We start from the raw sequence: 27,742 nt of genomic DNA, 5'->3' as shown, positions 1-27,742 counted from the left end.
GCATTAGGGTAGTATTCGGCCTTGATAAATATTCTAGTGTCTCCCATCTTCAGCATTACTTGTTAGGATGCCCATTCGACAAATTTGCTCCATTAAGATGCTGCTTATTTTTGTTTAAACTTGCGACACATAAAACTCCAGGTTATTTATACGAAAAACTAAAGCCTTTGAGAAATTCCCGTGCAAAAAAATATGCTATTCCGCGACACAACACATCCTCTTATGGCAATTCCTTTTTCGTGAGAGGCATCTCCTATTAGAATTCATTACCCAATGATATAACCCTTGAGAGTTCTTTATTTGCGTTTAAGAGGAAATGTACGGAGTACTTTAATAGTTAGCTTGAAGTTATTTTTAAGATTGTATAAATTATTGAAATGTTTGAATTTTTATTTTGAATTAGTAATGGTAAACGACACACCTTTCTACGCATTCCTAACATTATGTAACAATTCAAAAAAACGCTTGTCTTATGTTACGAATTATTAGTGAAATAAATAAATAAATAAATAAATAAATGCTCAGAACGGACACAAAATCCGACAAGTTTAAAACTATTACAAAACATGCATAGGGGAACTGGGGGTAATTTGCCCATAGGGGGCAAAACGCGCCGCTCTCGATTTGGACGAAGAATGTGTTTTAGAATGCTTTTTTTACCCTAGATTGTAGTAAATGGATAAAAATGATTCTCTTAATATATTTTTCTCAAGAAAATCGTAAAAAATATGTAAAAACGTTTTTCGCTGTTTTCGTTGCAATTTTGTGCGATTTTCAAGACCATATTTTAGGTAGAAAAATAACCAAATTTCTGAAACTATCGACGAGAGCCAACTTGTGCACTGTCATAGTTTGTATTACATGCAAAAAATATGTTAAATTTGTTCTTGAAAAGCTTATTGAAGGACCTAAACTTTAATCAACTCGTGGGGCAAAACTTCCAACTCTAATTCATAACACCGAATAGCCGTTTGAATTCAAATTCTACCAAACGTAATGCCACGTTGAAGTTACGCGCGAATAGGAACCTTACAAAAGCACATTTTTTGCATCTGCATGTATACTTTTATTATTCATCAATAACATCTGAACAAACGCACGGATGTATGTAGCATATAAACAAGCATGATTGTGTGGGTACGTTTACAGCACGAGTAACACTGAACTCAAGCAGGGCGTTTTACCCCGCAAAACAATACAAATGCAGTTAAGCAAGCATTTTTTGAAAATTAATTTTAAAAAACTCTAAAACAGCTTAAATTGATAACTATTTCTACTATTTGATTCAAAACATGTTTGTTTTTTCCGACCATAAATAAAAAGGAGCATAAAATCATGTTTTTCACATCTAAAATCGCTGCTTCCCTTAACGTGGGCATATTACCCCCAGTCCCTCTATCACGGGACTACAACAGATATTTGGTTACGATCACGGTAATTTTTCAAGGACGCTATCTCTAAATCTTAAAGTATAATCCAGCGTCCTTTATAAACGAGATAAGCATCGCCGTTAAAGAGGGGTCGTCCTGCAGGGCTTCTCGAATACTACTAGAAATCCCATATATCTATTTGGGGTCATTAAAGGCTTTTATCGATAGAATTTAAATTTTTTTCCACCAATCGGTCGGAAATGTATACAGCAATTTCCTCGAATGGAGAAAACTATTGAATATCGACAATAAACTATTGAAAATTTGGAAAATGTCGACCCCTTTCTTACGCAACCAATCACGTGCAAGCAGTTTTCCACGCTTCTTTTGCGCTCCGCTTCGCACTATAAAAGCAGACCGATTCCTGCTTCTTCGCTCATTCTTCTTTTTGCCGTCAGACTGTGAACATGGTCGGCGAGCAAGTCTCGAGTGCCTTTCGCATTCTCAGCTCAGTTTTCAATGGAACGCGAATGGAACAACAACACGCCGCCACGACTGAAGCCACTTGTTGAAGCGCCCATCGTCATCGCCACCGCAAACCTCATCGGGCGAGGAGGATTTCTACAAGTGCGCCGTCAAAATGTGTCCGTGTTACGCAAATTCAACAATTCAATTGGCCCTTTCCAGAGCCAACAAATGTGTTTTAAAGAGTTGATTGTGTAATATTCCTTAATTTGTTCGAGATGGCTGAAGAAAATCGACCAAAGCCGCCAAAATGTGTCCGTGTTACGCAAATTCAACAATTCAATCGGCCCTTTCCAGAGCCAACAAATGTGTTTTAAAGAGTTAATTGTGTAACATTCCCTAATGTGTTTACCACAAACTTGCTATAATTTCATAATTCATCCCATAGCAGCATACAATAATTGATTTATTACGAATAATTGACAATACGGCAATTTGAGGATGTTTCCGAGGACGCTGCTGCAGTGCCGTCGGGATGCAATAACAGCATAATGCTAATCTTGTACATCCCTTACCCAGACATCAGTTTCATATAGCCTATTTCCCAGATAAGAAAACGAAGAATTTGAAAGGAGGAGCATCACCTGCTATTCTAAGGGTATAAAGCGTCCCTTCTTCGTTGAATTCGGTTTCATTCTGTTTTCGCTTTTGAGCTGGTAAGAGCTCCTCCAAACCTGCTCAGCTCCTCGCTACCAGAGGCAAGCTGTTTGTACGAGATGGCTGAAGAAAATCGACCAAAGCCACTTGTTGAAGCGCACATCATCATCCGCACCGCAAATCTCATCGGGCGAGGAGGATTGCAACCAGTGCGCCGTCAAAGTGTGTCCGTGTTACGCAAATTCAACAATTCAATCGGCCCTTTTCAGAGCCAACAAATGTGTTTTAAAGAGTTGATTGTGTAATATTCCCAAATTTGTTCGAGATGGCTGGAGAAAATCGACCAAAGCCGCTTGTTGAAGCGCACAACGTTATCCGCACCGCAAATCTCATCGGGCGAGGAGGACGCAACCAGTGCGCCGTCAAAATGTGTCCGTGTTACGCAAATTCAACAATTCAATCGGCCCTTTCCAGAGCCAACAAATGTGTTTTAAAGAGTTAATTGTGTAATATTCCATAATGTGTTTACCACATACTTGCTATAATTTCTTAATTCATCTCATAGCAGCATACAACAATTGGTTTATTACGAATAATTGACAATACGGCAATTTGAGGATGTTTCCGAGGACGCTGCTGCTGTGCCGTTGGGATGCAATATATTTTCTATTGTTAAGGAATGATTCAAATATTACGTAACGCAAAATTTTATTTTAAACATATATATTTTCTAAATTCGCAAACCATTACATTCTGGATTATAACTAAAAGAAGGTTGCAATTATGACATTTGACTATATTACAAATGGAGCAAATTAAATGGCGTAGTTAACGTCATGCGGTCGTGTCTTGTACACAACCCCCACTGATTTTTTTTTGTTAGGAATAACTGCCCCGTTGACTATGGTTTCGATGGTTAGATGGACACACGTGACATATAACGCTTTTTGATGCGGATAACTCGAAGCCGACTGCAGAAGCCCACTTGTTTACCGTGTAATATTTTCTGTTCTGCGATGTGATATGGATGGATCACACTACTCCTAATGACAGTCGACTAAGAATGAATTTATTCAGACTTCAACTTAACTCAACTTAACCTACGTAGTCCTCCTTTGTGGTGGCGGACGTGACCCTTTCCGCTGTCTCAGCATAGTCACGTTCACTCCACGGGTGTTCATCGCCCGGTTGGCCTGACCGCGATTATGCTGAGTTTTGTATATATATAGGGGGAGATCCCCCAGTACACTTAAGCCGCTAAATTCATAATTCGAAAAATATTGATTTTATGGGCTCGTGTTACCCATTTATGATAAATATTATCATTTTTATAGTGTACAAAAATAAATTTGAAAATATAAATATGAATTTTGACATTGAGTTTTGATGATGTATTTTAGTACCAAATTGATCGATCTTGAAAGGTGGCACCCAATACCGGACACGATCTGGAAATGCCTCGAATTCTGTAAATTTGAACATCATTGAATGTGTACACTATAGAAATAGTTTATAATTACCAATTTAATGCAATTGCAACATTTACAAAAATAATTTGAGTTTTTCTTAGTTTGCAAGATGCCTATCAAAAACCTCTTTCATATATGATGAAAAATAGCACATTTCACGATGGTGTTATGAATGTTCATTCTTCTTAATGTTATTGCATGTTTGATACCTTGGTCGACGGAACCCATGAAAAATGAAAGTATTTTGAGACACTGATGTAATAATTACAAAGATATCATATAACAAATCAAGCTGTCCGAAACTGAGGGACAGGAGGTGCTTAACCAAAATTGTAATTTGTCCATATTTACTTCAATTATGGTAAAAAATACATTCATACTATCAAATTAGGATCATGTTCGATCATGCTTGCGGGATCCAAAGTATTTTTTCATATTCAAAATAATTACTAAATAGGCTCAAAATTAAGAAGATACGTCATTTTTTTAAAGATTTTCAAACTTTTCTACTTTTTTAAAAAGGGATGCATATTTCAAGGATGTGTTATTCTACGCAAACATTAGTCTACATAATAGCTTTCTTTTCTACTAATACACCATCTTGATTGGACCATGATTTCTCAATGTTTCGACTTTGTCCGGTATTGGGTGCTGTCCGGCACTGGGGGATCTCCCCCTATTGAATTGCTCATATTGTTCAATCAGCGCGTTGCACCGATATTGGAATCCAGGGCCGCATCCACCACAACCGCGTTGACAGCTGCTTGGGCTTTGATTCTGACGCGAACTGCTGTTTTCCCGCAAACGACAAGAAGGATGTCGTCTGCGTATACAAATACATAAATGCCACCGGGAAGGTAGTTAAATCGTTAAAGTGATCGTTCAGTCTGTGCAGCTTATGTGCTGAAGACGGTGTAAATTGTCTTTTTTAAAATACTCCGTTCATTGCCACCAGAAATATGGTGACGGCTATCACGGAACCCTGTGGAACACCGGTCTTTTCCCGATATGAGTCAGATAGGAAGTCGCCAACAAGGACTCGGAAGGAACGCTTTTGTAAGAAATTCTGAATGAAACGCATGATGTGCCCCGATAAATTCCATTGGACTAGTTGACGGAGCACCTTCGAGAGATCTAGGGAAATGATCTCGGTATTTTTGACATCCCTGAGAATGGAAAGCAAACTGATTGGACGATAGCTAGAAGCTTCTGCAGGATTTTTGTCTGGTTTTTAATTTAAACAACCTTAGCATTTTTCTATTTATCAGGAAAATATGCTAATTGGAAACATTTGTTAAATATATCAACTAAAAATGATAAGCTACTTTCTAGAAGTTTCTTGATGAAGATTTAGAAAATTCCATCATCGCCAGGAGCTTCCATATTTTTGAATTTTTTAATAGTAGCTCTCACTTTTTTCCAAATCAGTCTCCCAGGCATTTTCGAAAACGTTCTTTTGATTGAGAATATTTTCGAAGTCCTGAATAACTTGATCTTCAATTGGACTAGTAAGTCCTAAATTAAAATTGTGCGCGCTTTCAAACTGCATAGCAAGTTTTTGAGCTTTTTCGCAAGAAGTTAGTAATAGTTTGTTTTCCTCTTTCAATGCCGGTATCGGCTTCTGAGGTTTTTTCAAAATTTTAGATAATTTCCAAAAGGGCTTAGAGCTAGGGTCCACTTGAGAAATCTTATTTTCAAAATTTTTGTTTCTTAACTGTGCAAAACGTTTCTTGATTTCTTTCTGCAAATCCTGCCATATAATTTCATAGCAGGTGCGTTGAAATTGCCTTCTCCTCACGTTTTTAAGACATATTAAGAGTTTAAGATCATCATCTACAAACACGCATTCAAATCCACGTTATAAGCTGTAAGAAATTTAAACAGCTCGTCCTCTTTACCATTATTATTAGAAAAACGTAATCCAATAACAATTTGATTAGTAAATTTACACCAACTTGGACTGCTTCAGTCATAGTGGTGGCTTTGAACATTGCATCAATCATTAGATACAATTGTTCAGTTAGAAAATTAAAATCAGAGGCAGACATATCACTTGGAGTGAGTACGTTATCTGATGATTTTCCATTAGAATTTTCGGTATACGAAGAAGCGGAGTAGGAGTTACCTGTGGAGGTAGGGTTTCTTCCATTTGATTTGAAACTAGTAGAATGGGTACTCAATAGTACGAATAGAAGAGGAATTCAAATTACCTGCTACGATATCGGCAAAGGATATTACGTGGGTAGAAACACCCGACTACCCGACGGATTTAAATTAGTTTGTGAATGAGCATGATTATGATCTTCCTGATGGGTATGATTCATGATCAAGCGACCGTTAACTGAAAAATGAGTATTGTTCGTTACTCCAGGGAAATTCCGGAAACGACCGTTATCGTAACGGATATTATCTTTCATCTGCTTGGCACGATGCTCAACGACTCTCTTGCGCGAAGGGCAAGCCCCAAAAATTGACTTATGATTGCCCTTGCAATTGGTGCATAAGAACTTATCGGTATCTTCCTTCACTGGACAGACGTCCTGGGCTTGAGAAGAATGTCCGCAAATCTTGCATTTAGCATCCATGCGACAATTTTATGTACCATGACCCCACTTTTGGCACCAACGACACTGAGTGGGGTTCTGGTAATTTCCTCCAGGTTTCTGGAAATGTTCCCATGTCACACGGACATCGAAAATAATTCTTGCTTTTTCTAAAGCTTTAATATTATTTAGTTCTTTTTTGTTAAAGTGAACTAAATAATATTCTCGAGAAAGCCCTTTCCGAACAATGCCAGATTGGGTTCTCTTTTTCATAATGATTACTTGGACTGGGGAAAATCTAAGTAAATCATTTAATCCATTTTTGATCTGTTCTGGTGACTTATAGTTACTTGAGAGACCTTTCAAGACAACTTTGAACAAACGTTCAGTTTTGTCGTCATGAGTAAAAAATTTGTGCCCCTTCTCTTCAAGATGTTTGAGAAGAAGTTTGCGTTCTTTAAGAGTTTCCGGCAAAACGCGACAGTCTCCTTTCTTTGCGATTTGGAAGGAAACCTTGATTCCCCTAATGGAGTTCAAGATCTTCTGCCTAAATCCCCCAAATTCGGAACAACTGACCACGATAGGCGGCACTCTTTGCTTCCTCACTTGAATCAAAGAGCCTGGGCTAGAGGCTGCTTCGATTTGTTCGAAAAATTTGATTGCTCATTTCGATACAATTATTCATTTCCCCCTTTGAAGAAAGTTCGCATTCCGGGGAAACGTCCTTTCTTCCATTCTTGCCAAGTTTAGTGACAGTTTTAAATCCCGCTTTTTTGGAAGGAAGTAAGTTGTGAATTCAGAGATTCACCCTTCCTTTTGTTAGTTGTTGATACCATGTTTAGTGAATAAACGAAAGAATACGTGACCTTCGAGAGGTTTTTTTCCCAAGACGGTGTCCAAGAAGGATTACCACCGCTAGCTTTCGCCAACGGGTCCAACGAAAAATCGAAGGCACGGGTCCAAACAAGGATCGTAAAGGGATCAATAGTAGAAAAATAGTACTGAAAAGTACTGTTTTAGTAGCACTGAAAAGTACTGTTTTTAATTTTAGCACTGAAAAGTACTGTTTTATTGCTTGAGGTAGTTTTTAAGAAAACTTCCAAGAGCAAAGAGAATTCGTGTACGGCAAGCACGAAGGTACGATGCGCACTGGCTTTCACTTCATTCTGATGGGAAAGTGTCCGTGAGCCATGTTTTGTTGATAAAATTGTAGTTTGCCAGAAGAAGGAAGATTTTTTATGAGAGGGTAACCGATGCCATTTGTACCAGCGGATTTACCGGTACTTCATTTGATTGTGAACGTTAGCTCACTGAGGGTGAATGGATTGTTGATAGGCGCATTGTGACGATCATCAGAAACGGAAAAATCAGTCACTGAATACGGCGCTTAAAGAAATCGCTGTAGCTATCGATGGCTGCTAGCTTTGCGAAATATTCGCCTTGAGTCATGGCTACTGCTGGAGGATCCGAAACATCAGAGCCTTGAATTTGAAGTGTAAGTAGGTAGTGTTGCTTTACGCTTGCCACTGAGAGTATTTATCTTACTCCAGAGGTCAAGGGAGGTTAAAGCATAAAGTTCAAGAAATTTTCCCAGCTGGCACGCTTGGTACCTGCAATTATCTTTTTGCTCTCCAGGTGTAGCCGCACATACAGGGTCAGTACATTCTCCTTGTTTGGATGGCCAATGGGAATACGCTTAACCACGTGTAGGGCTTTCCTCCTAGATTTGACGGCTTTCCTGGTGTCATCCGTCCACCAGTGTAAACCTTCCTTCCTGCCCTGTCGATTGCTTGTACGAGGTATGGATGATTCCGCGGCATTGTGGATCATTTTGGTCAAGTCGGTCAAATTGGTGGGTGCATGATTTCAGGAAAGATTGCGAAAGCTTTGAGTACATTCGTTCCAATCTGCCTTCTCGTATGTCCATCTGGGATGACAGGCCAAAGCCGGCGGGGAGGAGTTAGAGCCAATACGGATGGGATGGTGATCGCTGCCGTGCATATCAGAGTCAACATTCCACTGAAAACGATTGACAAAGAAGCGACTTACTGTGACCACGTCGATGGCTGAGGAGGTATACCCATTAACGAAGGTATTTGCGCCAATGTTGAGGACAATAAGGTCATGTTCCTCGAAAATATGTGATAGGGCAATTCCTCTGGTATCGGAACGCTGTTCACCCCAAATGCGACGACATGGATGCTCATCACCCTTGTCGCCAACAAGAAGGGTAGGTCCGGGCATCACTTCCAGGATTCGATTAATCCGCTCACGGAAATTAGGAAGGGCTCCGCAAGGAAGATAGATGTTCAAAACGGAATCCTTATAGGCCGGTTGAGGCGTATTCCGACAACGGATAGGTTCTAATCGAGCTTGAGGATGTCAAAAGGGATGGACGTCAATACACTGAGTGTCTCAAGTTACTGTTACGGTACATAGTCCTACGATATTGGCCACGAAGCGAACGGTTAAGTTGCTCGACCGATATCCTGCTCACTTCCTGCAGAGTTAAGCACCACAGTGGTGTATCAAAAACTAGAAGTTCGAGGTTTGCGAGGTTATTGTAGAAACCAATCATGTTCCATTTAAGAAAGAAAATTGGTTTTGGTAGAGTTGGTAAGGGAAAAGAAGTCCGGGAAATCTATGAGCTTCCGCTGGAGTTTGGAGACGTTTGCTGTAGAAAGGATATCTCGCCCAGGTTGAGGTGCTAAGAAAGAGCTGCCGCTGAAAGAGCTGCTGGAAGGCCTGGTGGTCAAACCTAAGGAGGTGATGTGGGATGCCGTGCTGGCACCAGTAGGAAGGAAGAAGTAGATATTTGATATTATTTCCAAAACTTTTATATTTTATAACTCTCCGGTGTTGTTGAGTCCATGTTTAATCAGACTTATTAGCGAACTTTCCCCAGTCAATAAGTCAATAAAACAAAACTTGTAAGTTGCAGAATCGCTTTTATTCATATTCACATAGAGGTCACTTCCATAGCAGCATTATCTACTCCCTCTTTTTCATTTTTGCTTCTTCTGCTGATCAGCTTCCTGGACATGATGATACTCTAAACCGATTAAAAAAAAAAATTACTCAAGACTGGAGCAAAAAAATCATTCAACAACTTACATGTATAATCCCAGTGAAACCAAAAGGAAGACTTCGGCCAGCATAAATACGGCGCCAATGAAAATATCTCTGCTTTGTAGAAACACTACACTGTATATTGTTGGATATACAATAGACTGTGCACTTGCTATCACCCCCAGAAGAGAGTTGATTTTACCTAGATAAAACAGTTGTAATTCATCGTTTCAATTATCTGTACAATATTAGATTGAAATGTGCATTTGTCTTACCAATTTCGTTTTGTTCGACCAATTTTGAAACGATACTACGAATAGCCACCGTTTTACTTCCGTCGAAGATGTCGATCGATGTAGCTACATAGAAAAAGTGGTCTTTGAGAGTACTAACCGCATAAGCCTAAAATAAAACATGAGGGTCGGTTATTGAAAATTACCTAAACATTAACTGAACTATCAGACTAGGGAACAGTATACCATGCGATATGGCCATTTGCCATGGATTCAGATATTCAGTTAGATAAAGATTTTTTTCCGTAAGAAAACATGATTTTTTTAACATTTGATAAGAACACCACGATTTGGAAAAAAATATGTTTACTTCAATGTATGGATAAGATTTTGGAATAAAGAGCTGGAATTGTGTTCTGCAAATCGATACCTCCCTAAATCGATGGTCCCTTCAATACCGTGTTATTGAGAGTTGACTGTAATATGAATGTGAATTATTTAACGAACATGAATATAACCTTTTTTTCTAAAAAGTTTTATCAACTTGTTACGAAAATTCTTAAAACAGATTTGAAATCAGTAAGCCAAAATCTAGTGAATCCATTGGAAATGCTCAAAGTGCGTGAAAGAAATACCTCTTACCATGATCGGTTTTGCTATCAACGTGAAACAAACTGAAAATGCGCAGATGAAATAGTCCGAAACTCCGAAACGTTTCCCCAAAACGCCAATGGCGAGCATTGTGCCGAGTTGAGTAGTCAGAGCATCGTATGCACCCCATATGCCAAGATTTGTGACCCAGTGAAACTTAGATTGAGCAATACTGAAGGCAATATTAGTATCTGCTGCCGCTCCAAAGTTTATGAAATATACTACGAACGTAAACATAAGTATTTTGCGTATATTGAAGGCACGCTTCTTCGTTATCACGTTGATGCAATCTGTCGCAAGAGTCATGTCAAACAGTTTCTTTGTGGGTGAAGAGGAATTAGGCTCGTTTTGATTGGCGACAGTTTTGTTTTTCGCATCTGAATCAGGCTCCTTCAATACGAATATTCCATAGAGCAATGCAATTGAATGTGTTGTTGTACAAAGGATGCACAGTTCTGGAATGAGAAGAAGTGGATTAAAGAAGGTCATCAAGTTGGTTTTCTGGTATTCGCACTTAGAAAACCAAGGGCTTTGAATATATGCCCGCTGAAAAACCTTGCGATTATGGGAATAACAGATATAACGATGGATGCACAGGCAAATCGAAATGTTCGCTGTGATTCTGTGGTAACGATCGTAAGGTAGCTGAAGACTCCTGTCAAAATCAGATGACCTCCTCCTCCGAGCGCGCTGATCAGTTGGTGCAGGATTCCGGTGACTTCCAGTGGTATTTCACGCATAAAGATGGCGCAGATAATGAGTGCTAAAATCAAAAGTGACCTTTTGTTGAAATCAAATTTTTGAATGAGTACTATGAGAAAGATGAATAACACAGCGTAACAAAAATGACATTTTTGCCTGTTTCAATGATCAAATTATGTGTCTCTAGTAGATTTAAGTTTGCTAGATCTAATGCCGTTCTCAGAAACGTTGCAACACGTCGCAAGCTAGCTAAAGGTCACCAAAGTTGTATAAAACACTGGTTTCATTGATGTTTTCATAAGATTTAAAGTATGATTTATCAAACTTTATTGTGATCTAATCCACCAATCATACAAAATAGCACTTAAACTTTTATTTTTTATATAATTTCGTTGAATTATACAATTAAATTGGATTAAATCGATTTTTTCAACATGCTTGCATTCTCCACAAAATTCTTCATATCTCTTATATGGCAATATAGGTACAATACCAAAAAATGACTTTTGAGCATCATAAGTATTATGAACTTTGTGGATAAGTATTGTTATTCACGTGAACTTTGAAGTATGTGGCAAATTGAGCAAACATATTGCCATACAAGCTGGGACAAAATTCAGCTTCTTGCTTAAGTCCACTCTTTACATTACATTTTTGAACCATATAAACCGTACACAATTTCAGCTCGATCGGTGAAACTATAATTCAGCACCAGCTCTTTAAAGTTTATATGGGATTCGATGAGGAAAAACTTATTTTTGCAATGAAAAACCGCCTGCGATCTTGATCTCTATTAAAAATCTGAACGCAGATCTCAATAGGCATCATTGCGATGAAGAACATCGCCGAAGACATCGAAGCAATCTGACACTTGTGAAAAAAGTAAGGTACCGCGGGGCAAGTGAGAATCCGGGGTAAGTGGGACGTTCCGTCATAGCTTACTTAGGAAAAGTTTTTCATGGGGGTATTCGTCTAGAAAGTTGAAGATACAATTACAAGGTACGTATTAAGTATAAAAAATACTGTTATTTTTATTACCATGTCACTCATGTAACAAAGGTCAATTCAGCGCCATTTTCAACTTGCATGATAAATTGTGACACGTTTCACGTCTGGCATTGGCTCGCAAAAAATAAATGTGTTATAAATCGAATATCCATCAGTAAGCTACAATTTTAGGTATTATTACAAGATGCTAACGAATAACCGGTATTTTGTTTTTATTTCATATGAAATGTTTGATGATCTAACTTACCCTAAAATATGTTCATACCTGGGGTAAGTGGGACCTATCAAAACAAGCACCATAATCAAAAGTTTTCCTTCATGTTTCAAACATTTTCTCATAGAGTAGCATTCTAACATTCAAACATATGATTTTTGTCAAAAAAGATCAATCTCAAATTACGTAATTGCATAAGAGGGAGAAGAAATGTGTTATTCTTCTATTTTTTTTTTGTTTTATTGTTTTTTGAAATACGAATTCAAAATTGAACAAAGATTGGGATGAAATTTGAAATGCATCATGAGAACGATTATTTTTTAATTTTATTGAACTTTATTTGTTATTTCTACCAAATTTAGTAGTTACCCAAAGCAACTCCATCCCATTAAGTGGTTTTCTGCCATGCATATAAATAATAACAGAACATATTACAATTTCGTAAATTATTGAAAGTTCATGGGCTACTTTTAATTAATAATTTATAAATGATATATTTTGAACAAGTTTTATTCCTTTTTACATTTTTAATGAGGAATTTTCAGTAAATATTAAGTGTGACGTGACATACTATTAAACAAACGTTTTCTTCCAAAAGCGTTACGTATTTTATGATTGATCCCTTATGCACATCAAAAATGTACTCAAAATTATAAATCTATGATTTATCAATCCTTTTATTGTAATGATTGACTTATTGATGTGGATTGACGCATGAAACTGGATGTGTCCCACTTGCCCCGTTTAGCGAGGTAACTGCTTCTAATGGCTCATTCTAGAACTTTCTTCTAAATTTTTCACAATTTCGAAATTATTCGATCAAATTCATGTATACACCAACAAATATGTTGCCAAAATGTGATGATGTTGTTAGATTTGAGAAATATTCACATTTGAAAATTTTATTGAACAATTTGTTTGAACTATCGTTTTTTTATGTCCCACTTGCCCCGGGGTACCTTAATTCAATGAAAACCGATTGGCAATAATAACAAAACTGGACAAATTTTCCGAATGGACCTATGCACGAGTTCACTATTTGACGTTTTAGCAGTGCCGTGTTATTCGGCACCGCTCAAACGTCAAATTAGTGAAGTCGTGCATCGGTCCATAGTCAAGACTTAATGGGGCTCTGCACAAACCTTACTCCTTCTCTTTCACTTTTCCATAAAGTTGATGAACAACAAGGCCAGTAAATGTCAAAATCCCATACAAAATCAAAACAGTGCAGTGGCCTATAAGTTTTTTCACAAGCATCGAATTGCTTTGCGATCTTCGGCAATGTTTATTATCATTAAAGCTCGTATCAAGTTCTGTGCTTGATTTTTTTGACGTTAACTACATCTCACGGCAATATGGCGTGTGACAATTGAAAATCTAAAATTCTGCGAAATTACTCGAATGGAGAAAACTATTGATTATCAACAATAAACTATTGAAAATTGGGAAAATGTCGACTCCCTTCTTACGCAACCACTCGTGTTCAATCAGTTTTCCACGCTTCTTTTGCGTTCCGCTTCGCACTATAAAAGCAGATGGATTCTTGCTTCTTCGCTCATCCTTCATTCTTCTTTGCCGCCAGACTGTGCACATTCGCATTCTCGTTTGCATTTGAACACGCTTCTCAGCGCTGTTTGTGCCCAAAGTAATTTAATACACAGGTACTGGATTCCAGAAGATTGGCTCACCAACACATCCGTGGTAATAATGATTTTTTTTTTAATTTTTATTCTGTATTCCGATATTTCAGAAAAAAACGCTCAGTTTAACTATTCTTCACTTGTCAAAATTGATAATCTTCCGTTTGGAACTGGTTTGAAGCAAAACCATCTCACATGAAATTTATGTTAAACTTATTTGTATCCAGTTTCATGGTGTGGATAACGAAGAGAATAATGTAATTGTACTATGATTTTGTTAAACTACTTGTTTAAAGACCAAATTCCTTGAAAATTAAATAAAGGAGTGATGCTACCATACAATATGAAGAAAACTTCATTACTATATTTTGTTTATTATTTTCTCAGTGAAACATAAACTTTTGCGGAAATTCGGTACCTGTGTATTAAGGTACTTTGGTTTTGGGTGGAACGTATAACGTGGAGGACGCAAGGCTCGTTTAAAGGCTCCCCAAATCGAAGTTTTTTACGGCGACAGTGACAAATAATCGCCGTGATTTTGCTATTGTTTCGCTGCATGCGATGATGAGCGTGTCTTAGTCACAGCGATTTTCGTCGTGCAAATCTAGGTGGGAATATATAAACATATTAACGAAATCGCGTCACTGTGGTTAAGACACGCTCATAAAACTCTACATGCAAAGAAGAGATATTTGTGGCTACGATGGCATATCATGCCTGAAAAGTCAAGAAAATCTAAATTATGAAGAAATCATGAATCTTCACGTGAAATCAGAACAAATAATATAGCGTAGTTAACGTCAAGCAGTCATGTCTTGTATACAACCCCCTATGAGGTTTTTATGGAAGTTAAATAATGGCCAAGTTATAGGCAATTCCCGCCTAATGAATCTTGCTGTTATAAAGTTTTGACGTTTGGAAGCTTACATAGAGGTCTCCAAGTAAACTGCCACGAATACTAACGCACGATCAATCTTACACAAGTCGATTTCCTCAGAATGAAAACGTATCGATGTTTGTACGACGATATTAGAGCTTTCGATCAACGTCAGTCCAATAAGAAAGTGAATGCTTCGCAGCAATTTTGCTTATGTTTTCTTTCTCACAGCAAATAAAAACAATGTTGTGACAGTTCTCACAGCAAACAAAGAAAATTTTGTCAACATTGCACTACTACGCAGGCAATTGCATATGTGAGCCCTATTGGTGATTGGTCTATGTAGCGCCCATCTAGCGAATAGGGAGTCGAAGCGGAATTCATAATTTTTATATAAACCCTTCCCATGATAATTGCCTCAGAAGTTCCTCCATGGATTTCTACAGCAGTATCTTAAGAAGTTCCTCCAGGAGTTTCTTCAAGAATTCTTCCAAGATTTCCTTCAGAAATTCCTCCAGGAGTTTCCTCAGGATTTCCTTTATCAGTTCTTTTTGGAATTACTCCAAGAGTTCGCTTCAAGAGTTCTTTCAGTAAATCCTTCCTGGGATCCTTCAGAAATTTCTCCAGAGATCCTTTCAGAAATTCACCCAGGAGCTTCTTCTGAAATTCCTCCAGAAACTCTTTTAGGAATTGATCCAGCAGTCCCTTCAGGAATTCCTCTAGGAATGACTCCAGGGATTACTCAAGGAGTTCCTCCAAGGACTTTTCCAGGGATTCCTCCAAGGATTGCTCCAGGAGTTCCTCCATGGATTTCTACAGGAGTATCTTAGGAAGTTCATCCAGGAGTTTCTTCAGGAATTCCTCCAAGAGTTCCTTCAGAAATTCTTCCGAAAATTCCTTCATTAGTTTTTTTTTGGAATAACTCCAAGTTCCTTCAGGAATTCCTCTAGAGAGTTCCTTCAAGAATCCCTCCAAGAGTTCTTTCAGTAAATCCTCCATGGGATCCTTTGGAAATTTCTGCAGAAGTTCCTCCAGGAATCCCTCAGGAGATCCTTTCAGGAATTCATCCAGGAGATTCTTCTGAAATTCCTCCAGAAACTCCTTAAAGAATTGTTCCAGCAGTCCCTTCAGGAGTTCTTTCAGGAATTCTTAAAGAGTTCCTCCAGGAGTTCTTTCAGGAATTCATCCAGGAGTTATCCTTCTGGAATTCCTTCAAAAGTTCTTCCAGAACTTTCTTCAGGCATTCCTCCTGAAATTCCTCCAGGAAACTCTCAAGGAGTTTTTCCAGAGATTACTCCAGGGGTCCCTCCAAATATTCGTCCAGGAGCTCCTTCAGGAATTTCTCCAGGAATGGCTCCAGGAGTTCAAGTAGTTCTTCTATGGATTTTTTCATGAGTTCCTCCAGGAATTGGAGATCTTCCAGGGATGTTTACAGGAGTTCCTTCAGGAATTCCTCCAGGAGTATCTTAAGAAGTTCCTCCAGGAGTTCCTTCAAAAATTCCTCCAGAGGGTTCTTTCAAGAATCCTCTCAAGAGTTCCTTCATCCCATGGAGTTTCCTCCATGGGATCGTTCAGAAATTCCTCCAGAAGTTCCATCAGGAATCCCTCCAGAGATCCTTTCAGGAATTCATCCAGGAGCTTCTTCTGAAATTCCTCCAGAAACTCCTTCAGGAATTCCTCTAGGAATGACTCCAGGGATTACTCAAGGAGCTCTTCCAAGGATTTTTCCAGGAATTCTTCCAAGGATTGCTCCAGGAGTTTCTCCATGGATTTCTACAGGAGTATCTTAAGAAGTTCCTCCAGGAGTATCTTAAGAAGTTCCTCCAGGAGATTCTTCAGGAATTCCTCCAAGTGTTTCTTCAGAAATTCCTTCAGGAATTTCTCCAGAAGTTCCTTCAGGAATTCCTCCAGAGAGTTCCTTCTGAAATTCCTCCAGAAACTCCTTTAGGAATTGCTCAAGGAATTTTTTAAGGAGTTCTTTCACGAATTCAACCAGGAGTTATCCTTCTGGAATTCCTTCAAAAGTTCTTCCTGCACTTTTCCAGGCATTCCTCCTGGTGTTCCTCCAGGAAATTCTCAAGGAGTTTTTCCAGAGATTACTCCAGGAGTTCATCTAAAAACTCCTTCAGAAATTTCTCCAGGAATGGCTCCAGGAGTTCAAGGAGTTCTTCTATGGATTTTTCCAGGAGTTTGCTCAAGCAAATCCAGGGATTGCTCAAGCAAATCCTCCAGGGCTTTTTACAGGAGTTCCTCCAGGAATTGCTCCAGAGAGTTCCTTCAAAAACCCCTCCAAGAGTTCCTTCAGTAAATCATCCATGGGATCCTTCAGAAGTTTCTCCAGGAATCCCTCCAGAAATCCTTTCAGGAATTCAACCAGGAGCTCCTTCTCTAATTGCTCCAGCAGTCCCTTCAGGAATTCCCCAAGAAATGCTTTAGAGAGTTTCTCTAGGAGTTCTTTCAGGAATTCATTCAGGATTTATTCTTCTGGAATTCCTTCAGAAGATCTTCCAGCACTCTCTCAAGGAGTATTTCCAGGGATTACTTCAGGAGTTCCTCTAAATATTGCTCCAGGAGCTCCTTCAGGAATTTCTCCAAGATTTCTCCAGGAGTTCGTTCAGGAAATATTTCTAAAGTTCTGTCATGAATTCCTACAGGTGTTCCTTTAGGCAATCCTCAAGGAGATTCTCTAGGAATTCCTCCAGGATTTTTTACAGAAATTCCTTAGGAAGTTCCTTCATGAATTCCTTCAGGTGCAGGAAATCTCTGAAGAATATCTTGTAGGAGTTACAGGGAAAATCTTTGAAGCAACTCCAACAAGATTACATAGAGGACTGAGTTACTGCAAAAATCCCTAGAATAATTTCTGTGAAATGTTCAAGAGGTATTCCTAGAAGAAATCGTGGAAAATAAAATACTGAAAAATTCTCTAGGTATTTCTAAAAGAACCACTGGTGAAATCCTTGGAGGAAATGCATTCAAACACCACGAAGGAGGAAATCTCTGCATGGATGAATCCTTGGAGTTATTCCAGGAGGAATGTCTTAAGAGAATCGCAAAATTTCAGGATGAATTCTGGAGGGGAGGGAATTAAAATGCGACTCCCTGAAGGAATCACTGAGGAAATTCCTGGCGGTATCATCGACGCAATTCCGGTAGGCATCTCTGAAGGGTTTCCAGAAGAATGTTATAGAGGATTTCCCAGAAGATATCCTTAAGAAATCCCTGCAAATAATCCCGAAGGAATACCTGGCATAACTCCTGAAGGAATTCCTGAAGGGACTCACCCTTAGAGGAATTTCTGAAAAGACTCCTGGAAGAATCCCTTTGAAAAAGATACTAAAGGGACTCCTAGAAAAATCAATAAAGGGATATTCCAGGTATGCCATGAAACTCTGGAGAAATTCCAGGAGCAATCACTGGAGGTATACCCGGAGAAATCCCAGGAAGAATTTTTAGAGGAATCCTAGGTAGAATTCTTATAGGAATCCCTAGAGGAATTTCCGGATGAGCCCCTGCATGAATAGCTCGATGAACTCCCGGAGTAGGGTTACCAGACGTACTCTTTTTAGAATACAAGTACCGTAATCCGGGGTATCATTGATCAGCGGGATAACATTGATCGGAATGCCACATCTCGTAAAAAGTTCGTATCGTCATTTATTAATGGAACATTTCCAAATCATTAATGGTGCTTCTCTTTCTTGTATTCATAAGCTAATGAAAATGAAAATTTTTGCGTGAATTGTGTTAACCTTATGCGTAAATTTGTCAAATTTTCGAAACAATTATTTCAATGGGTAATGATGACCCTACCAAACATACATGTCTCACATAAGTGCTGCAAACGATATGAGAAAGGAAAATGCGGTTTTTACTTAAAACGGCATTGCCGAAAACGATTCTGTTGTCAAAACTTTCATAAGATGCTCAATTAGGCAACATTAACGAATTACTGTTAAGAATATAGAATTACCTTAAGAAATTGCCTACCTTTAGGCGTATTCCGTGGTTCGAGGTGTTTTAATTTTAAAATAACTCAAAAAGTTAATGACTTGTAAGCGTTTGGCCTTCACATTCGGCTTCGGGTGCCATGCTTTAAGTAAGTAACGACATTTTCAATATCACCGAACATTGTTTACATAGGTGATCAATGTTACCCCATATCAGCTAAATCAAAAAATCGCTTAAGACATTTTATTAAACATGCTTAAATCATTCAAAAAACAAAATACAGTACATAGTTACGAGCTATAAGTGACCGTACTTGTTTTAAAAATATAAAATTTACAACATTTGCAGTTTCGAACGAAATATTTAAGAAATATTCAAAAAAATGATCAATGTTACCCCGGATTACGGTACTCTTTTTTGCCTTAAAAATTTGTGTACTATTCTTTTTTGCTAAACGGGCTCAAGTGTACTCTTTTTCAGTTATTACCAAGGATTGAATCCTGAGAAAATTAAGAGAGCTTCATACTCAAATGAGAGCGTATTCTGCAATGCCTGGTTATTACTGATGATCAAATCGAATAACTTGTTGAAGAAACCATATCAACCTTTTCTCAGGATAACACAGATAATTTACCGATTTTCGACAAAAACTGGCACACAATCAACCTACTAATTATTTTCAATTAAAAAAAGTCAGCCAAAATTCAAAATCACTTTGTTTTGAACAATTTAATCTTATTGAAGCAACTTTTTTTATCAAACTTTTTTTATAGAAACGTCATTTTGGCGATGCATTTTTTATGAACAAAGATGTGAGAATGAAAAGGTTTCAGATTGAAGTATAGAATGGGAATCATAAAAAATAAACTATTAAATTAATCAAGTTTCTAAGCTTCATAATGTTTTCAAAAGTCCCTAATAAAACTTAAATCGAAGACAATGCTTGAGGTTCTATTAAGATCTACGTTTCACTCTCCTCAGTTCTTCTGGTTCCTTCACAAACTCTAATTGTTCTACATTTTCTTAAGAATTTATCAACAAACCTCATTTGAAAGACAATATTATTTTAAAAAATCGAATGACTTTTGGTATAGTAAATATAATAAAAAAAAATGATTGAAAAAATCGATTCACCTAGAGTCAATGTTCAATATAGTAAGCATGAGAAAAATAAGAGTTAAATTTCGTAAAATATCTGATGAAAAGTTGAGAATAGTGTCTCCCTTGAAAAACTTAATTTTAATTGAAATGTAGGAAAAGTGGCTGTGATTAAAGGCCCCAACGCAATGATAGTGGAACGGCAACGGAAAGCGGAACCGGTTCACCAGCATGAACTAAGCATGTTTGTCGACTCAGACTTGGTTCACATTCGTTCGTTGACAGCTCAGTCAGGACGATGTGTTTCATGCTGGCGAAACGGTTCCGCTTTCCGTTGCCGTTCCGCATTAATTACGTTTGGGCCTTAAGAATCAAACAGTTTTTGCAAGAAAAAGTCGAAATTATAAATTAGTAGTGCATTTAAAAATTTTCAAGGTAGGCTAAGTGTACTCTTAGGTGCTCTTTTACAGAGTTGAAAAAATGTACTCTTTGCAGTGGGAGCAAATATGGTAACTCTATCCCGGAGGAATCTTCGTATACCAATTCTCGTAGGAATCACTTAAGGAATTCCCGTAGCAATCTTCACGGTTAAATGCGAGTATTCGCATGGGTGAAAAAATACCCCCTTCCACTAGAAGTGCCTTTCCATATTTCATGGGCAATTCTGATATATGACACAGTGTGGTAGGAACGACATAAACATTATCTTTTGAAAAAAAAAAAAAGACACCGACACGTACATGCTTCCAGTGGACGATTATGTCCTTTGAAGGAAGCACCACACTAGACAACGGACTAGCATGCAACTTACCTTCACTGGATGCGGTCAAATACTTGGTAACACTAACCGCATGGCCAGGAAGTCCACAATTTATTATTGGAGATCTTGTTTCGATTTCGATACTACACCATTTCAGTATACAGTCACTCCATGAAAAACCGATCTAGTGGGTCACCGAATTCCGTGAAAATTTGCTATTTTGTTCCTTATCCGCAATAAGAATTCACGTGTTTTTCAATTTTTTGATTAGGGTGATCATTTCCGAAATAGGGTGATCAGAAAAATCGTGACCTTGCAAATTTTCATTAAAAAAAATCATTACTTTTGAACCGCTTGACCGATTTTCAATTTGGACGAAATGAAAGCTAAAGGTTTTGACTTTACAAGAAAAATATAAAATTTCACAACATTTTTTTTTACATAAAAAATAGAAAAAAAAGGCCTTGGGGCAAAAGGGGCTATTGCTGTTCACATTTTCAGTTCAGTAAATTTTAAGTCTACTGTAAAATTTTCAGCGATGTATGTTTTTTAGTTTTTGAGATATATTTTTTTGAAAATAAAAAATCAGTCATTTTTTATCGGCCTACACCGTAGGTCTAAGCGCATCAGATTTCTTATTAAAAATAAAAATCATAACTTTTGAACAGCTCAACCGATTTCCAATCTCTTTTTATGAAACGAAAGCTTAGGATTTCAACTTTTCAGAAACAATATAAAACACTATTTTTTTTATTTTCAAGTTTTTTAGGAAATTTTTATATAGTTTCTTATAAAATGTTTTTTTCGGAGTTTTTTTTTTGAAAAGTTGAAATTTTAAGCTTTCATTTCATAAAACAGATTGGAAATCGGTTAAGCTGATCAAAAGTTATGATATTTTGAAAATAAAAAATCTTATGCGCTGAGCCCTACAGTGTGTGCCGATAAAAACTGACCGTTTTTTATTTTCAAAAAAATATATCTCAAAAACTAAAAATCATATCTCGCTGAAAATTTGACAGTAAACGTAAAATTTTCTGAACTTTCAAGAAAAAAATAGAACAGCAATAGCCCCTTTTATCCAGAGGCCTTCGAAACACGATACATTTCAGTTTTTGAAAGGTTTGGCAGCGTTCAATTATTACGTAACGGTAAAATTGATAATTCAATATTGGTTTTCTATTCAACGGCAGGTATGGATTTATGACTTTGGTATGTCCCAGGTCCAGGAGGGCTGTCTCAAATTCATACTGGCTTGAAATCATTACAAGTGCCCGTGCGGTTAGTATTACCAAGCATTCAGCCGCATCGATGTTGCTTCGATTCCCGCGTCAGTCCGAAAACGTTTTGTCAGGAACGTATTCTGTCTGTGTTATCCCAGACAACCAGAATAAACAAATAACGAAATTACCTTTTGCGTTATGCGATGCTTATTTGTGCAAAGATTCTGTATAAGATGTCGGCGAAAGGCCTTATGCGTACAAAAGTGGAGGCGATACACGCATGTAATGCGAGTGTGTAGATTTTATAGTGAACTAATCTGTACTTCTATGCGACTTTATATATGATAACAAAATTAATTTGATTCGACTTCATTTGTACGTTTATACGGAACGATACGAAATGCATCGATGAACTCAGAAAATAGCATTCTATGCGAGGAAATTCATCAATCAAACGATTTTATTCACCATATTGTGCGGGTGTGATGTAATTCGCACAAGTGAACAGCTTTTTATGTAAATTGTTATCCCAGACAACCAAAATAACGCATAACGAAATCACCTGGAGGCTTTGTACATACAATATTTCACTTATAAGATGTCGCGAAAAGGCCGTCTACGTACAAAAGTGGAGGCGATATGCGTGAGATGATTAATAACATACAATGCGAGTGTATAAATATTCTCCCGAACTAACATGTTATCTTATGCGACTTAACTAATGATAACAAATGTTGATTTGACAGCTGCTACGGATTGATTCGACTTACTTTGTACGAGTGTACGGGACGAAACAAAATGTACAAATAAACTCAGAAAAAAAGTGTTTTATGCAAGGAAACTAATCAATTTGACGAGTTTATCTACGGTGTTTTGCGGGTTTGATGTAATTAGTATGAATAAACGAGTTATAACGTGAACTTTGATGCGATTTCTGGTTGTCTGGGATGCGACTTCTGGTTGTTTGGGATGATAGTCCGTTGTCTAGTGTGGTGTTTCCATCAGAGACCATAACCGTCAACTGGAAGCATTAATGTGCTGGTGTCTTTAAGGCCCAAGTAAAAATGGTGCAAAAGTCAAATTTGAAAAAGCAGTTTTCTCTTTTTAATTAGACAAATCGAAGAAAATAAAAACACACAGCTCTTTTATTTGCTAAATAAAAAGGCTGTGTGTTTTTATTTTCATCAATTTGTTGTTTTAAAAGGAGAAAACTGCTTTTTCAGTTATGATTGTTGTGCCATTCTCTCTTGCGCCTTAAAGAAAACAAATGTTCGTGTTGAATACCTCATAATTAAAAAAAAACATCAAAATAAAACTTATTATGTGAATGTTGAGGAAATTCAATAGTGAAGCTCAAATAGGAACACTTTTGTTAAAATGTGTGTATCTCCAAAGTTATCGAGCAATTTATTTATCAATAGAATCATTGAATGCATTGGTTAAATTCAGATTTGATTTTTACCTCGACGCATTGTGAAAAGACTGTCCATTAACGACGTGGTCATTCTTTTAGGATTTCCAAACCACCATCCTCCCTCGTGATCTTTCGACCATAAAAATCACAAATTCTGCAACAATATTTTTAAACATTGCATTCATTTGAACTGAAAACAAAATTGTTAGACTGCAAACATTTGTTTGGGTCCACCATGAGCTTAAACCACTTAGAACAAGTGTATTTAAAACCCATCACCCAATTCACACCATCAACATCTGATGAGCATGTGGCACGAAGCACTGCGTGCCGCTGCACAGTGGCAAAAGGCTGGTCAAAAGTAAAAAAAAATGAAGTTTGAAAATTCCCTCACGAATATTTTTCTTGATTTATTCAGTACTGAATAACAATTTCCCAAAGTTTCAGATCGATCGGTGTATAATTCGATTTTTCACAGCATGTGACCTGGAGAGATGTCAGCTGAAATTGACCCTTTTGAATTTTTCAAATTTCATGAAGGCTGTTCTATAGAAATTGCAGTTTCTGTACTAAATCATGACCAAATCTTTCTCAACTAGTCTCATTCGAAAGAATATACCTTAGGCTTTGTTTTGAATATATTTCAAACCATATTTGACATGTTTACCATTTGAGAATGTCAAGAAGTGAATAACATAGAGCTCCTTCAAATATAAGTCGTTTTTTCAAAGGTAGTGCTCGATATCTGGGAAACGCTTTAAAATGATCATTTGCCCCTCAATGTGTGGCAAATATTCCAGAATATTCGCTTCACTTGCACTTTTTTGCGTCAAGATGAGAAAAAATATTTTAGTTACACTGCAAATTAGCCCGTTAGACCATCTTACTTGTTATGAATATCACATTTTTTTTACCATTATATGCTCCCCAATAGATTCAAGTACCATCTAGAGCTTGCCCACGATATTGAACTTCAAATTGGAATCGAAATAATGATGCTTCATTCGATTTTGATCTGAATGCGGATTTTATTGATTGAATTAAAAAATGTGCTATTTTAAACTTATTCTGTCAAATGTTCCGGAAATATCGATTTTCTGTTACTGCGATTATTGCTATCAAATCACCTCTAGAAATCATGTTTTGTCAAATAATTAGCATTTTTGAACGTTTTTTGTAAGAGTTGCACTTTTTGCCAGCATTTGTATGGGATGCGGCCACTGTGCGCTGGTTGTGAAGCTTGTAACATAGTGAATTTTGGCATTTTGACAAAAGAGTTTGACCAAGAATACTTCTCTGAAGACATGACAATGGACATTGTCCAAAGTCAACAAGAACAAGTCAAAAAATTATGTCCTGCTCGTTTTGATTCGGATCGTTATGCATTGATGATGTACCAATTTATGATCGTGTCATACTCACCCAGCAAACTAATAGTATCAGCCGCTATCGGAATTAAAATGCAAGGCTTCCTCAGTCCCACCCGATCACTCCAGCTACCGGCAAACAGCAATATAACGACTTCTATCAATCCAGCTGCAATGCAATATTTCCAAATTACTTTACTCATAAGTCCTTTTCACACAATGTCAAAATTCTACAAACTTATAACGTTTCTATATGAGTCCAAAACTGTCAAATTAACAACTGCTTCATCTTTCGCTGCACAAACCATTCGATAGTGTTCGATTTCTTCAGCGGTATAATTTACGCCTTCCGCCATCGGAGACGGTTGGGTCGAATTTTCAGCAAACAGTTTTTTGCACACATCACTACCCTCCAACTCAGGAAAAATTCCGCACACCTTCAAATCATTGGTCGATTTGGTTGCACATGCCTGAAGTGACAAATAATTATTATCAACAGGTCCAACAATAATGGTAATCCTAAAATCCAAACCTTTTCAAGTTCAAAGTTTTTCAATCCAGCAAAGATAACGCCATACCCGAAGAGGAAAAATATGAGTACCGGTTCGATCGTAATGTTGGATATTACTTTCTTGGTCCATGTTTGAATCACTTGAACCATTCTGATTATCTAGGAACGATTGGACACTACTTCCTTTGAGGACTAAATCGAGATTATCCTTTCTAACCGCCAACGCTTTCCTGATAGACTGATCCACCAAACATGGTTGGAAGTGGTTATCATTGCTAACGTATGGCTTCGGACCGTGAGATATGTGGATTTAACAAATGCCGTTGAATGGAGTGACATTGCTCTGCTTGACCTATCTCATTAAAACATCTAATTTACATATATTTACTTATTGAGACGAATAGAATATTAAGCAGGTTCATCGATATATGGTGTAGCTTGTTCAGTCGACGAACATTTTCGTTTTAAGATCTATGTTTGTTGGGTGACCCATTCCACCCCGTTGTATGGTACCGTAAAACGGTGTAACTTTAATTTATTTTTGGGTCAAAATCTAATTATTTCTGCATTCTGCCTTTAAGATATGTATTTTATATGTTTTAAACGAGTACATTTTCGATCTAGGATCTTTTCGTAATGGAAATTCCCTTGACTCCCTGGGCAAAGAGTACCATCGTACCTGCCACACGATATACCAATGCAAAAACGGCTACTTTGGCACTACTCTCTCTTTTTTTAAAAAAAACGGCTACTTTGGCAAAGAAAGCTCTCAGTGGAAGTGCTCATGAGAACACTAAGCTGAGAAGCAGACTCTGCTCCAATGAGGACGTAATGCCAAGAAGAAGAAGAATATTTTTTCGTTTAGTAAGTTGTGTGCCTTACATTATCAAAGTAACCCGCATCATCGAAGATACCCCGTTTCACGGTATCCGTAAATGAGGTACACCCAAAACTTGTTTGGTCGCGTCTTCCTGAAGAGAGTGAACATAAAAATGCGGTGATAACCGACTGCTTTGATTGAAAGCGCGATGAGACCGGTTTAGTTTTAACGTTCTCCGATTAAGAACTCCAAGTCGGTTAAAAACCAATCAAAGCATTCTAATTTTATTGAATGATTATATAATTTACCGACAGGGATTAGGGAGCCGGACCCCATTCTTGGCACTTTTGATTCATTTCGGCAGTGGGGTTTTTTGAAAGCTAGAGTGCTCGTTTTTGGACAAAATATGCATCGTACTGATGCGCTTCTTATTGCAAAGTTTCAGACAATTCGGCCAAGAAAAACCCCCATGCCAAAGTGAATCATGGAAGTGCCCAAGTGGCTCTGCACCATGTATTTTTCCATCGTGCGGATAGGAAGCAAATCAAGTGGAATGCGTCTGGGCTCGATTCTCGGTACCGTAGAGCATTTTTTATAACGACCAAAAAAAATTTCTACATTGTCTTAAGAAAGTGGAATGTTCTTAAATCATTGAGAAAAAAGAGAAGGCTTTATTCGTATGGATACGGTAAACTGAATAGAAAAAAGAAGAAGTTCTAATATCGTTTAAACCTGAAGAACATTTATATAATTTTCAAGACAAATTTTCCAACTTTCATTTCATCATTTTTTTAATATATACAATATATCATTATCTTCTTCTTGCAGTTATAATACTTTTATTTTCTTCTTCTGCTAAGATTAGAGATCAGTTATTAGCTGAAACCCGTGTTTGCCATTGTTGCTATTTTTGTATTCGTATGTCGTGTGTGGAATGCACGGTGATAATTTATGCCCTGGGAAGTCAAGGAAATTTCCTTTCAAAACTTGACCGACAAGTGGCCCGGACAACAGCAAAGTTATTTTTATTTTATCAATAAGAATGGTGCATCCAGACACACAAAAAAGACTTGATTATGGATGAGCATTTCGTGTAGAATCTACGAAACGGAGAATAAAGAATTAGATATGTAGAATGGATGCATGCTATTTATGGATGCATTCTTATTTGAAGTGTATTTATATCAACTGTGAAAACGTGAAGTTAGAGTGAAACATATCGAAATCCAAACATGACTGTCGCAATGGCCGGCTTGTGCAACTGCTCAAGATTTCAAAGGCATCAACAGAAATACGAATGTATGGAGTTTTTTTTTCTTTATTAATTTTATTCCAAACATTACATTCATTTCTTATATCTTGGTGTTCTGTGTTATTAGAAAACACTATCATCCTAAATTGATAAAACAAATTTAAGATTTTATTAAAATTTTGTTAACAACATATTACATTTCATTTGCCGTAGCAGTTCAGATTTTTTACAGATGAGTTGATTTCACCAGCTTATAAAAGAAAAAAACACGTTTACAATTTACTTAACCTAAACATATAACGCATTAATCGTGGCAATAGAAGATTGTAACGATTTTTGCCTGAAATTATTGTAGTGGGCACATTTGTTCCAATGTTTCAACATGTGTCGTTGCGACACATTTGTTCCAATGTTTCAACATTGGATATTCTAAGTAACTCATTGGTTCTAT

At 37.4% G+C, this 27,742-nt stretch overlaps 2 protein-coding genes across 2 annotated transcripts in view; one reads left to right on the top strand and one right to left on the bottom strand.

The window, feature by feature from the left end:
* LOC5573643 (neural cell adhesion molecule 1-B) overlaps positions 1 to 27,742 on the top strand; it is a 1,425,452-nt gene that overhangs the window by 124,170 nt on the left and 1,273,540 nt on the right.
* LOC5563863 (proton-coupled folate transporter) lies at positions 9,436 to 25,386 on the bottom strand. Its single transcript, XM_001648127.2, has 8 exons — positions 25,241 to 25,386; positions 24,947 to 25,178; positions 24,764 to 24,877; positions 10,972 to 11,220; positions 10,449 to 10,912; positions 9,849 to 9,975; positions 9,619 to 9,775; positions 9,436 to 9,556 (listed from the first exon to the last, which is right to left on the bottom strand). Exons 1-8 carry the CDS (start codon positions 25,367 to 25,369, stop codon positions 9,532 to 9,534), a joined length of 1,497 nt encoding a protein of 498 aa, XP_001648177.2. The 5' UTR covers positions 25,370 to 25,386; the 3' UTR covers positions 9,436 to 9,531.

Source organism: Aedes aegypti, chromosome 2 (assembly GCF_002204515.2).
Source record: "Aedes aegypti strain LVP_AGWG chromosome 2, AaegL5.0 Primary Assembly, whole genome shotgun sequence".
Lineage (NCBI taxonomy): Eukaryota > Metazoa > Arthropoda > Insecta > Diptera > Culicidae > Aedes > Aedes aegypti.
Note: the sequence above shows the minus strand (reverse complement) of the source record. Positions and strands in the feature narration are given on the sequence as shown.